We start from the raw sequence: 14623 nt of genomic DNA on the forward strand, positions 1-14623 counted from the left end.
AGTGAGGGGCCCTTTCCAGACATTCACCTGGATTACTAGTCTATGCTATTACCGCTACTCGTTCTCCACAGATTATTCCAGAGTTTCCACTAGAAGTATGAATGTAGAGATGTATAATTGCATTCCTAATGTATTATATATATTTATATTTTTATAAAATACACACATACACTCTTTCCTTACCATTCCATACCATTGTTACACATCCGTTTACTTCAGTCCAAGAGAAATCCTTTGTTAATGCAGGATTGGCCCAATCTCTGGGACACAAACGTTGACCAGTTATATTCCCTCTTTCAGCTGGTTATTGCTTGATTGTCATTCACTGCATTCGAAGACTCTTTTTCAGTGAAACCAAATGCCTGACATTGCTACATTCGAAGTACAACAAATCAATCCTTGCTACATTAAGTCACACCAAACCTGGAGAGGAAGTTGCTAAAGAAATAAACTCACTGGCTTTTACTAGATAAAATATAGTTGTGTACAGGTATATATCTCCACATATCCATGTGACAGTGAATGAATTAGTCTTCTGGGGGTACAGAACTTGAGTATTTCTTATAAGAGACACATTTTGTGAAAGCTTTTCACTTGCACTCATCAGGGCAATCTGCAAACCATACTAAAAGGAAAACAACAAGTATGTGAGCATGTGGAAGATTCTGCTAACAACCAAGTTAGGATTGTTTGTCAGGCTTGCAATGTGTATGGAAAATTGGGCATTTTTGTGTACTGAAAACTATTTATATTAATACACAGGACCCTATTATTTCCAGACAGGATGAACATGTGCATGCATTATGCCTGCTTCCATGCAACAAAATAGATGCAAGTTATTCAATGGTTAATTTCGCAAGGTGATGCCTTGAGTAGTCAGACAACTCGCATGGTTTCAAATTTATACAAAGCTTGGCAGTTAACTGTCAGCCATAATCAACTGGTGCATTCTCTATGACAATACCTCTGCAAATCAGTGATCACATGCCAACCGATCAACTATTTCCTTTCATTCATTGTAAATGCTGTTTTCTCTTTACTCTGGTAATCCCTCCTGATGAGCACAAGATGATAAGTTTTGATAAAATGTGCCCTTTTTCAGCAATACTCAATTTAATGAATTGTTTGGTTGGCCTATCATCTTTCATTCACTTGTGTTTGTCAATGTTATCATTTATTCGATGTCCTTTCCAATGAAGAAAGCTTGCTTTATTAAATCATAGTTTTACAGTGCAGAAGAGGCCTTTCAGCCCATCCAGTCTGCACCATCAAAATATGTTTGTATTCTCAATATCTTTTTGTGATCAACTAAATCACATTTCATAACATAATAATCTTAACATTTACACAATACAGGTTAATCTCGTAAAAGTCCACACCTGATTTATATTTGATGAGCTCATTTTGCTAATAAGTTGTTTGGGAAAAAAATCAAATTGGGAGCTTCAAACAATATTAAATATATGCTCTTTTCAGAAGTGACAAACAATAGATTATCAACATGTTTCTTAAGGGGATGTGGGTGTCACTTACATTGTTCTGGCACTGAGTGGCTTCCTAAGCTGTTACAGAGGGTAGTTTGGAGTCACATATAGGTCAGACCAGGTAAGATATTGGAATTCCTCTGGAAAAAGGCAATAGTGAACCAGTTTATTTTTACAAAAAGCAATGATAGATTGATATGGCTACATTTTATTCGCAGAACTATTACTTGAATTGCCATAGACTGCCCTGATGGGATTTGAACATGTCTCCAAAGTACTCATAGAATCCCGACAGTATGGAAGCAGGCCATTCACTCCATCAGGTCCACACTGACCCTCCAAACAGCATCCCACCCAGACCTACCCAACCCTGTAACTCTGCATTTCCCAAGACTAATCCATCTAATGTGCATATTCTTGGACTCTATGAGGCAACTTACCTAACCTACACATCTTTGGGCTGAGGGAGGAAACCAGAGCACTTGGAGAAAACCCACACAGAGTCGAGGAGAATGTGCAAACACCACTCAGACAGTTGACTGAAGATAGAATCGAACCCAGGTCCCTGATGCTGTGGGGCAGGAGTGCTAATCACTGAACCACTGTGCCATCCTATTTATTATTACTAATGTTATTCTTATCCATTTAGTATTGCCAATAAAAACAGAAAATGCAGGAGAAATTCAATTCTGGCAGCATCTGTAGAAAATAAAACAGAGCTAAAACATCAAGTACAATATGAGTCTTCTTTGGAACATAGGAATATTAACCTGGGCCTCTGGGGTATTTCTAGTCCAGTGCAATGTCCAACAAGCCACCTTCTCCACTTTAACATGATTGATTACTGTCCTCAATAACCTGATTCCTTTAGGTGAGTGGTAAAAGTAGGGTGTCCATTTAATAAGTCAATGCTCACAGTGAACTTATTATCCTGACTGCATCATCATGGTGAGAAGTCAAAGAGAAATGAGGGTGTTCTGTCTTGGGAGACAGACAATATATGTCAGCCTAAAACATCCCACCTAACTGATACATCCCAGATATTTGCTAGTGACCAGCAATGAATCAACAATGGCACAGTTCAGCATCCTGAAAATTCTGCTTACAATTGAGAAAGAATAATTGGGACTAAATATGTTTTGGACAGTAACACAGAATAAAGAAAAGTAATTCAGCCACCTATTTTACACTCATTTTTTTCTGATCCATTAGAGTCACCAGATTTGTACATTATGCCCAGGACAGAGAGGCAAGTCACTCCCTTTTCTTTCTTTACCCTGAATCCCACACAGACCCAAACACGCAAAGAATCTGGTGTATCCAGAACTTTTTTATTTAGTCCTTTGGACTCCACGATGTGTCTCTGAACTTCTGTACCAGATGTCAGATTCTGCCTGTAAAGGAAGCTGAGTGGCTCAGGGCTTTGTTTATAATATTTCCTTGTAATAGCAGTCTCATTCTGTTCAAATTACAGTTACTGAAACAATGGTTCATTGTTTGCAAAGTACTGCAAGCTTATTCTATCCAATTGGTTTAATTAACGACAACTTTCTAAATGAACAGTATTTGACCATTTGCCAGGGTGAGTTGAAGTGAATATCTCCACCTTGACGGATTCTGGAACTGGAAAGAGAAACAGAGTTAACATTTTGTGTCCTGTTTGACTCATCTTCAGGCCCTACAAATATTGGATTAGAGCCCAGGAAGTTCAGACTGGAGGCTCCCAACACAGTGATTTCTCATTCTAGAAACAAGGCTCATGTAGACATGGGTGAGCAAAGGTAAGAGTAGATCATTAAATCATTCTCAGTCAAATGGCACCATGATTCCTGAAGAAGGGTCAGATCAGATGGGCTAATGGGCTCAGGAGTAGCAGATGGAGTTTAATTTAGATAAATGTGAGGTGCTGCATTTTGGAAAGACAAACCAGGGCAGGATTTAAACACTTAATGGTAAGGTCCTTCGGAGTGTTGCTGAAGACCTTGGAGTGCAGGTTCGTAGTTCTTTGAAAGTGGAATCAGAGGTGGATAGGATAGTGAAGAAGGTGTTTGGTATGCTTTCCTTTATTGGTCAGAGGATTGTGTATAGGAGTTGGGAAGTCATGTTGCGGCTGTACAGGGCATTGGTTAGGCCACTTTTGAAACGTTGTGTGCAAATTCTGGTCTCCCTCCAATCGAAATGGTTCAGAAAAGATTTACAAGGATGTTATCAGGGTTGGAGAGTTTGAGCTATAGGGCGGAGCTTTGGAGGCTGAGTTGATGCTGGCAAATGGGACTAGTTTAGGTTAGGATATCTGTTTGGCATGGATGAGTTGGACCAAAGAGTCTGTTTCTGTGCTGTACATCTTTATGACTCTATGACCCAAAATGTTGACTTTCCTGCTCCTCTGATGCTGCCTGACCTGCTGTGTCTTTCCAGCTCTACTTTTTAATCAACTCTGACTTCCAGCATCTGCAGTCCTCACTATCTTCAAATGGCAATATGTGTTGTCTGAAACCACAGGAAGTCTATCTGGGTGGACTCGACCTCAGAGACGCATATTCCAAGGAAAGATTTGGGGCTAGTCAGAATTGGAGGGGAAATAGGAAAAAGAGGCCCTTTTCACTGATGTACAGAGCGGTAGCTTCAGATAGGCACTTACTCAAGTCAAAACATCTCAATCATGACACAGATTTCTGTTGAAAATGAGAACAAATGAATGGGATGATCAGCTATGGTCATATTGAATGGTGGAGGAGGTTTGAAGAGCTGAATGGTCTACTCCTGCTCCTATTTCTTATGTTTCTAAGACATAAATTCTGGAATGACTTCCTTCAAAGTCAAGAAATGAAATCTGTATTTATCAGAAAGACGCAACAGAGAGTGTAGAAGTGATTTACAAGAATGAGAAACTTCAGTTTAAGAGGATGGTGTGAAGAGGTTGGGCCTGTTTTCCGTGGAGGGGAGAGGGCTGAGAGGAGATTTGATAGAGTTTTTCAAAATCACAAGCAGGTTGGCGAGAGTAGATAGAACTGTACCTGCGCCTGAAAGCAAAAAGAACTAGAGGACACACATTGAAAAGGATGTGCAGACAAAGCAAGGGTGTTGCGAGAGAAAAACACCTTTTCACTCAGTGAGCGGCTCGGGTCTGCAACGCGCTACCTGGGAATGTTGGGGGGGCAGGGGTTGGAGGGCAGGCTCAGTTGAGGCATTGGATGATCTTCTGGATAGAAATGGTGTACAGGGTTTTTTTCGGGGGAAAGACAGGAGTTTGGCACTGAGGGATAGAACGAGTTCAGGCACGATGGACAGAATGGCCTCCTTCTGCACCCGGAACAATTCTGTGATATGCGAGCGCAAAATACTATAGAAAAGTAATTCGCAGAATAATTGCAAATGGGGATCTTGTCAACTATCGCTGGTTGTTATAGGAACCTGCTGTACTATTTGAGTCGCTGGTGTTGCGAGGATTTTTTTCCCCAAAGCAAACAAGAAAATCCTGACTTTATTTTTGTTTTATTTAAGATATTCCACAAGAAGGGTGACGGTGGGTGAGCAGGGAGGAAGTTGCTGGGATCACAGCCCCCGCCAGTTTGGCCGCCCTTTCCCGCGGAGGCAGTGCCAGGAGGAAGGCGCGGGCAGAGCGGCGGGGACTGGGGCGGGGAGGCGGGAGCGTGTGTGAATCAATACCCAGCACCAGGAGCCAGTCAACGGCTTCAGTCAGTCATTCATTCACTCACTATCTCCAACTGTCAGCACAGAGAGAGAGAGAGAGAGAGCTTCCAGCACCAGGGAGAGCAAAGCTCAAAGCAGTTCAAACCTCACCCCCCAAAAACCCAAACAAAAAAAAAGCAGAAATAACTTTTCTTTTAACAAAAAAGTCATAATTGGAAAAGCGATTGTAATTTCAGCTGCCGGGGAGTGGAGACTCTGCCAAAGCTTCAGTCCAAAGTCGATGGCAATTTAATTCTGCTGGAGTTTGCAAAAGAAAAGAAAGCTTTGTTATTTTGGAGTGAAAAAGGATTCTTCAACTGTATCCATTTGGAAAGAGAGAGAGAGAGAGAGAGAAGGGGGTGAACTTACTCCTGGCTGCATTTTCCCCACACATCTCCCCGCCCCTTCCCCCTGCAGGATCGACTAGGGGAGGGGGTCGGGGGGGTTGGCCTGGGCTGACATCAGGCAGAAATCGCAGTGAGGGATTGATCGTAAATCCCGATTAAATCGATTTCTCCTTGGCTCACCCCTCCCCCCCCCTCCCCAACCAAAAAAAGAGATCCCCAGACTGCGCGCATGCGCCGGGAGAGCTGCCTGCCAGCGCCGGGAAATTTAAAAACCGTTTGTATCGATTCAAAAAATTCAAAAGAGGAGATCGCAGCATTGGGGAAATCTCTGCAGGTACAGAAAGCTCTTCAGTATCTCTCTGCAAAAACCCCTCCGCAACAAAGCAACAAAAAAAAACCCAAATCTCTTGCAACTGTGTTGCATTAATCCAGTTCGCATTCTCTTCCCTCTCCCTCGCTGTCTAAATGCAACTTTGAAACTTTGTGTTTTTAAAGGACAGGGAGGAGAGAGAGAGAGAGTTGCGTGGAGTTTCGAAGGGATTTGCAAAAAAAGCATACCAAAAGAAATCCGGTTAATGATTAGCTAATTGTTGCTGTGAAGGTGATTGCTTTGATTTTCAGTTCCACACACCGTGGCTTTTATTTTGTTTGTTTTATTTTCTTTTGCACAGTTTAGTTTTAACACAGTCGCACCTGTGCATTGAACAGAACTGGAAGGATTTGCTCTTCCAGAAGAGTGGAATTAATTTACTCCATAGTCTAAAATATTGCTATTTCAGCGACTGTATCTGTTCGATTTGTGATGTTTATTGACACCCGAATGTTTGCCTGTTTTTTATTGGGGGGGGGGGTGTTTCTTTGGGATGAAATGGTTTTGCTGAAATGCTGGATAGCTACAATTTAAAAGCTACGAATTGGTAACTAAAATCATTTTGCTTTCTCCCTACCAGTACAGTCTCTGGAAGGCGATGATAGAAAACGAGATTAGATCGGAGATGTCAGGGTTACTGAGGACTTCGGGACATGATCATTCAGCGCAGGATTACAGGTAAAGTCGGGAACACGCTGAGGGAGTGGGTGGGGGGGTGGGGAGATTAACTCAAATAGCAGTCACTACTAAAGAGGAAAGGCAGTCATGGTCTCTCTCGCTGTGGTTTCACATTTAACACTTTAAATGAGATATGGCGCGATCCGAAATGTTTTCCAACACCCGATTTTTCACACGCTTGGCGCGAACAGGTTCAACAGAAAACAGTGAAAAGAAAATTAAATCTGCAAGTTTAAAGGGGTTCAAGTTTAGAATAGTGCGGTCAGATCTTTCCGAGGGCCGAATGGCCTCCTACTGTAACTTTCTTAAAATTCCTCTTTCCCATTCTGAACTTTTGGGGGCGGGTTGCTGTGACTTCACTTTAACGACAACACCGTTCTAGAAAAGAAAGTATCGAGCCATGGAAATGGGAAACTGGATAAATCTGGATGTGATACCGGGCATTGTTTAGAGTCGTTTCGTTTGGACCATTCCACTGCCTCCCAGCCCATCCCTCTCTCCTGTTCTTCCACAAGGTGTCAGTTCCTCCCATTCTGTTGACCTGAGTCAAATCCGGTACAGCAGTGGGACTCTCTCCAAAATAGGTTTCACCCCCCCACCCCCAAACTTCTGGGACGGAGTGAAGTAGGCGGGACAGGTTTGTGGTGCAATGGAATAGCGATGGGAAAGGATTGACCGCGATGTTTTGTTTCTGGAACGATTTTTGGTAATCCTTTAGGGGCCCCGCTGAAGTCCAGCTCCCAGGCCGTGTCTGAGAGCTCAGTGGCCGGCTCCCTTCCCCGGCGCGGTCCGCAGTCGCTTTGATGTGGTGCCAATGTGTCTTTGAACTACTCCCAGGCAAGGGAAAGTCCCACTTCAGGATAAATTTCTTCTGTCTGGCGCTCTGTCTGGTCTTAGGAATTCTCTTCCACAGAGACCAGTGGGGGTTGGCTCATTGAATATATTCCAGGCTGAGAGATAGTACTGACAAGGGCGGTGAAGGGCGAGTGGAGTTGAGACCGCAGTCTTGTTTGAGTGGTGGAGCAGGACGGATGGACTGAATGGCCTACTCCTGCTTTGTTATGAGGAATGGCCTACTCCTCATTTGTGGGATGAGTGTTGCTGGCTAGTTCCACATTTATTGCCAGTCCCCAATTGAGAAAGTATTGATGAACATTTAGAGTAAGAGACGTCTATAGTACAAAAAGAAGTCTCTTCGGCCCATCATTTCCAAGCCAGTCCAAAACAAGCATCCAACTATTCTAACCCCATTTTCCAGCATTTAGTCCATAGGTGCACATTTCTTCAATTTTATGAGGATTTCTGCCTCTTCCACCCTTACAGACTGTGAGTTCCTGATTACCACCTTCCTCTGGGTGAAAAGAGGGATTTAATTGCATTGAAAGCTGTTCAAAGAAGGTTCACTAAACTGATTCCTGGCATGAAGGCTTTGTCTTGTGAATTAAGGTTGATTAGGATGGGCCTAGACTTGAGTTTAGAAGAGCAAAACTTGACTTCCTTGAGTATTTAAGAAAGTTGATAAGGACAAGCCAGGGAACTATAGACTGGTGAGCCTGATGTCGGTGGTGGAAGTGAGTACTGCAGATGCTGGAGATCAGAGTCAGCATTAGAGTGGTGTTGGAAAGTGAGGCGGAAGATGAGGCATTCTTCCTCCAGGCGTCGGGTGGTAAGGGAGTGGTGATGGAGGAGGCCCAGGACCTGCATATCCTCGGCAGAGTGGGAGGAGGAGTTGAAATGTTGGGCCATGGGGTGGTGGGGTTGATTGGTGCGGGTGTTCTGGAGATGTTCTCTGAAGCGCTCTGTAAGTAGGCATCTAGTCTCCCCAATGTAGAGGAGACCGCATCGAGAGCAACAAATACAGTGAATGACGTGTGGACATGCAGGTGAAACTTTGATGGATGTGGAAAGCTCCTTTGGGGCCTGGGATGCAGGTGAGCAGGGAGCTGTGGGCACAGGTTTTGTAATTCCTGCGGTGGCAGGGGAAGGTGCCAGGAGGGGAGGGTGGGTTGCTCGGGGGCATGGACCTGACCAAGTAGTCACGGAGGGAACGGTCTTAATGGAAAGCGGATAGGGGTGGGGAGGGAAATAGATCTGTGATGGTGGGGTGTGCTTTTAGGTGGTGGAAATGGCAGAGGATGATGTGATGTACGTGGAGGTTGTTGGGGTGGAAGGTGGTGGGCAAGCTGTTGGAAGGAATCCTGAGGGACAGGAATTACATGAGGGAAAGGCAAGGACTGATTAGGGATAGACAACATGGTTTTGTGCATGGGAAATCATGTCTCACAAACTTGATTGCGTTTTTTGAAAAAGTGACAAAGAGGATTGATGAGGGCAGAGAGGTGGACATGATCTATATGGACTTCAGTAAGGCGTTCAACAAGGATCCCCTTGGGAGACTAGATAGCAAAGTTAGATCTCATGTAATGTAGGGAGAATTAGCCATTTGTTTACATAACTGGCTCAAAAGTAGAAGACAGAGGGTGGTGGTGGAGAGTTGTTTTTATCAGATTGGAGGCCTGTGACCAGTGGAGTGCCACAAAGATCGGTGCTGGGTCCTCTACATTTTGTCATTTATATAAATGATTTGGATGTGAATATAGGACAGCAAAGAAGGTTACCTTACATTACAATGGGATCTTCATCAGACAGGCCAATGCGCTGAGCGGCAGATGGAGTTTAATTTAGACAAATGCAAGATGCTGCGTTTTGGGAAAGCAAATCTTAGCAGCACATATACACTTAATGGTAAGGTCCTAGGGAGTGTTGCTGAACAAAGAGACCTTGGAGTGCAGGTTCATAACTCCTTGAAAGTAGAGTCATAGGTAGATAGGATAGTGAAGAAGGCGTTTGGTATGCTTTCCTTTATTGAGTATTGAGTATTGAATACACAGTATTGAGTGCAGGAGTTGGGAAGTCATATTGCGGCTGTACAGGACATTGGTTAGGACACTTTTGCAATATTATGTGCAATTCTGGTCTCCTTCCTATTGAAAGGATGTTGTGAAACTTGAAAGGGTTCGGAAAAGATTTACAAGGATATTGCCAGATTGGAAGATTTGAGCTATAGGGAGAGGCTGAACAGACTGGGGCTGTTTTCCCTGGAGCACGAAGGCTGAGGGGTAACCTTATAGAGGTTTATAAAATCATGAAGGGCATGGATAGGATAAATAGAGAAAGTCTTTTCCATGGGGTCGGGGAGTCCAGAACTAGAGGCATAGGTTTAAGGTGGGAGGAGAAAGATATAAGAGAGACCTAAGGGGCAACTTTTTCATGCAGAGTGTGGTGTGTGCGTGTGTGGAATGAGTTGCCAGAGAAAGTGAAGGAGGCTGGTACAATTGCAACATTTAAGAGGCATTTGGATGGGTATACTAATAGGAAGGGTTTGGAGGGATATGGGCCAGGTGCTGGCAGGTGGGACTAGATTAGGTTGGGATGTCGGGTTGGCATGGACGGGTTGGACCGAAGGGTCTCTTTCCGTGCTGTACATCTCTATGATTCTATGCCAGTAAAAGATTTTTCCTCACATTTCCTTGAAACCTCTTGTCCAGTACCTTAAACCTATAACCGTTAGTCATTGATTCTTCCATCTTGTTTACCTTTTCTATGCCCCCCATAATGTTTTACATCTAAATTATGTCCCTCCCAATCCCCTCTGCATTAAGATGACATGAAGCCATTAGTTGCCATTCTGTCCTAACTTAATTTCACAGAGAAATTTACCCCAGCCTGTCCAATCTCTCTTCATAACTAAAACTCTCTAGCCTCAGCGACAACCTGGTAATTATCCTCTGCACCCTCTCCAGTGCTATCACATCACACCTATAATGTGGATTCCAGAACTGCACACAATACTCTAGCTGTGGCTTCACCAACATTTCATACAGTTGCAGCATAACCTCCCTGCTCAAACGCTATGCCTTGACTAATAAAGGCAAGTATTCCATGTGCCGTCTTATGAAATTTAACACGTGATATGTTGGCAAGATAGATAGCTCGGGGTGATCTCACCTTCATATTTCCTGCATGGGGAGATGCTGGTTGGATCAAATTTGAGAAAATTCATAAAACTGAAAAGAAAAATTCACCTAAATAATAGCTAGGTTTGAATTTAAAAGAATCTTATAGCAATCACCTTGAGTGTATATTACTAGTAAGAAATTAAACATCAAAATAGTGTTGAGTAAGGTCCAGTTGATCTGGGGGGGGAGGGGGGTGGAGGTGGAGGGGTTACTATGTGGTGAGACGTTTATAGGATCAACTCTGCAGTAAAACTTTGAACTGATATGCTAACACTGCCTTCCAGTGCAGTACTGCAGTTCTGCAGTTTGGGAGCTGCCTTTCTGTGATTTGATCAAGGCCATAGTTCAGGCTGGTATTAAACATCCTATCCAATTAGCCAAGAGATTTCCTTGTTCCCTGCCTAACATTTCTTTCTCACATAATATCACCAACAAAGACTGTTTAAAATCAGATAGGAGGCCATTTGGCCCATCTTACATGTGATAGCTCTTTGAAAGAACAACCTAGTGAATCTTTCTCCCTTGCACTTTTCCTATAACCCAGTGATTTAGTCAAAAATGTTAATTAATCATTAAGGTTGCTGCTCTTCTTGAGTAGTTGCTGGTACAGATTTATTGTCCAATTAACAGTCAATCACATCATTAATTGTATCAAATGCTTCATGACATCTTAATTCTTTAATTATACTGTTTAAAAATTTGCAATGATTTTTATCTGAACCTTTTTTGTAAGAGAGGTTCCAATTAGATTAGATGCCCTACAGTGTGGAAACAGGCCCTTCGGCCCAACAAGTCCACACCAATCCTCCGAAGAGTAACCCACCCAGACCCATATCCCTCTGACTAATGCACCTAACACTATAGACAATTTAGCATGACAATTCACCTGACCTGCACATATTTGGACTGTGGGAGGAAACCGGAGCAAACCCACGCAGACACGGGGAGACTGTGCAAATTCCACACAGAAAGTTGCCCAAGGCAGGAATCAAACTCAGGTCCCTGGCACTGTGAGGCAGCAATGCTAACCACTGAGCCACCGTGCCACCCATGTAATGCAATAATTGATTGAGCATGCATTTGGAAAGGTGGCTGCCTGACCGCGGTAACATTTGGCAGGTTCAGAAAAGTTTGCATTCTGTCCTAACTTAATTTCACAATGAAACTGGATTTCCTTTTCTGGTCTTAATGTGATATTTACTTTGCCCTTGAAAAAATGTTCTTATTTGATTGGATGAAATTCATTAATATCAAATGGATACATTCAAAACAGTGCAAAGTTGTTGAACCCCATTAGCTATTTGCTGAGTCCTGCATTGTGTCACGGTACATGATGGAGCTTCTTTGTCATGCAGGATGCTTCACTTATAACATTGCTCAATGGGAAGTTCTGATTTTGCAATGCTGCCTAAAAAGAGTAAGACAGATAGTGTTTACAAATATTTGCAACTAGATTTTTGTGATTTTAAAGGAGTTACCTAAAATGAGACCTTTGCATTCATATAACTAAGTGTCTGCTGAACCTTTCTCCATTCTGTCAGGGGAGGTGGAGAGTTGTGTCAAATTTGTTGAGGTGGCATAACATATAAATGTGGTATTAATGTGTTTAAAAGTGACTTGTTGGTATTGTGTGTAAACAATTGTAGAAAAAAGTTAGTAATGTCAATAATAATAAAGTAAATCCTCTTTAACAATAAGTTTAGGTGTCATTTAGTGCATAAAGGCAGATTTTCATGAGAGTTCACCTCAGATATTTAATATTGGATGGTCTATTATGAGAGAATTTGTGAGAGAATTTATAAGGAAAGATGGGGTATTTTGTCTCTGCTGTTCTATCTAATGACACACATCATCTAATTAGATCCAGCCAAGGCCAAACGTATAAGCTAGTTATGTCCTTTCAACAGAAAACTATTGCAAAGAATTATCATTAAGCTTAAGTCCCTTGTTGGCTGATGGCCCTGTTTCAATGGTGATTGCTGCAGAGAGTGTCAAAGGAATCGGATCAAAAAAGTGGCCAAGTCCAATGTTTGTAAGGAAGCTGGATTACTGTGCTGAGCGAAATTATTGTAGCTCTACAGTTGTCAATTCAGAACCTGCATGCTGTCAGACTTGGCTACTGCACTGAGCTAGTCTCACTCCCTTCACGGTAATCTCAATGTTCAAACAAAAATACATTTTTCAAAAAGGTACAATCAACTAAAAAGCAAACTTATTTTATTTGAGCATAATTCTTTGAGGGTGTTGGCTTTATATGTACCTTGTTTAGTCATTATACATTTAAATACCAAAGCAGAATTGACCAAAGCTTGGACAAGATCTAGAAAATTGCTTAAATATTTGCTATCGTAAATTAAATAAATGTTATAGCATTTTCGTTGATATTCTTTATATAAGGAAGCATTAAGGTTTTATATTTTGCTCTATGTGTGAACCATACTCTATATGAATGTAGTCATAGAGTCCTTGGAGAATATTTTCATATGCATTCATTGAACCAAATGAAATTGTACCCACAACACCACTTGCTGTTTTCCATTGGAACCCTACTTTCATCCTCCTCCCAAAAAGCTGTGTTGTTTGAGCTGAAAAAGCTACTGTTTTGTTTTAAATAAACCTGTTCTTCTTGAAGTGAAAATAACACATATTTATTGAAGGACAACATATCTCTCATTTTGATTCAAGTTTTGTTATCATGAATTCTAACCCTCTGTTCCCTGCAGATCAGCTAGAGTGGCAGGCATGATACTGTGCATATTGTATATGTCTCTGCCCCAAGCTGAAATAAGGTAAGTGCACATCTTGAGAGCCGAGTGTCATGGAGAGGTTGACTGCCCACCTGGGCTGTATTGAAGTGTGAAGGTTTTCCTGATAGCACAGGCATTAATTACGTTTTATTTTTTGTTGCTTTTTGCAAGTGGTTTCCTTCCCTCAACAACTGAGAGGAGATTGACACCACGGGCACCTGTAAATGGTTGAGGTATCAGAGGGCGTGAGATGATATTTTTTGTGAAAACTATGACCCTGAAGGGTGCAATATATGTAACCAATGGCACATTGGAGCACCAGCTCATGGTATCATAGAGAGTTGGTTTTCTGGGGAAACACAGGAAAATGAAGTTGAGGATTGTCAGATCAGCTGTGATCTTATTGATGGAGTGGAACTTGATGGGCCGAATGGCCTATGTATCTCCTACATGTAGAACATAGAACATAGAAGAATACAGCGCAGTACAGGCCCTTTGGCCCTCGATGTTGCGCCGATCCAAGCCCACCTAACCTATACTAACCCACTATCCTCCATATACCTATCCAATGCCCGCTTAAATGCCCATAAAGAGGGAGAGTCCACCACTGCTACTGGCAGGGCATTCCATGAACTTACGACTCGCTGAGTGAAGAACCTACCCCTAACTTCAGTCCTATATCTACCCCCCCTTAATTTAAAGCTATGCCCCCTTGTAATACCCGACTCCATACGCGGGAAAAGGTTCACACTGTCAACCCTATCTAACCCCCTAATCATCTTATACACCTCAATCAAGTCACCCCTAAACCTTCTTTTCTCCAATGAAAACAGCCCCAAGTGTCTCAGTCTTTCATCATACGATCTTCCTTCCATACCAGGCAACATCCTGGTAAACCTCCTCTGCACCCGTTCCAGTGCCTCCACATCCTTCCTATAGTATGGCGACCAAAACTGCACACAATACTCCAGATGCGGCCGCACCAGACTCTTATACAACTGCAACATGACCTCAGGACCCCGGAACTCAATTCCTCTACCAATAAAAGCCAGTACGCCATATGCCTTCCTCACCGCACTATTTACCTGGGTGGCAACTTTCAGAGATCTGTGTACATGGACACCAAGATCCCTCTGCTCATCCACACTACCAAGTATCCGACCATTAGCCCAGTACCCCATCCTTTTGTTATTCTTCCCAAAGTGAATCACCTCACACGTAGCTACATTGAATTCCATTTGCCACCTTTCTGCCCAGCTCTGCAGCCTCTCTATATCCTGCTGTA

General features: G+C 42.7%; 1 protein-coding gene across 1 annotated transcript in view; it reads left to right on the top strand.

The window, feature by feature from the left end:
* The first annotated feature begins 6494 nt into the window (after positions 1 to 6494).
* Positions 6495 to 14623, top strand: part of foxn4 (forkhead box N4) — a 43025-nt gene continuing 34896 nt past the window's right edge. Inside the window, exon 1 of the mRNA XM_043715301.1 lies at positions 6495 to 6572. Coding sequence (XP_043571236.1) covers positions 6520 to 6572 — 53 coding nt within the window. The 5' untranslated portion in view covers positions 6495 to 6519. The remainder of the gene's footprint in view (positions 6573 to 14623) is intronic.

The sequence above is a fragment of the Chiloscyllium plagiosum genome, chromosome 25 (genome assembly GCF_004010195.1).
Source record: "Chiloscyllium plagiosum isolate BGI_BamShark_2017 chromosome 25, ASM401019v2, whole genome shotgun sequence".
Classification (NCBI taxonomy): Eukaryota; Metazoa; Chordata; class Chondrichthyes; order Orectolobiformes; family Hemiscylliidae; genus Chiloscyllium; species Chiloscyllium plagiosum.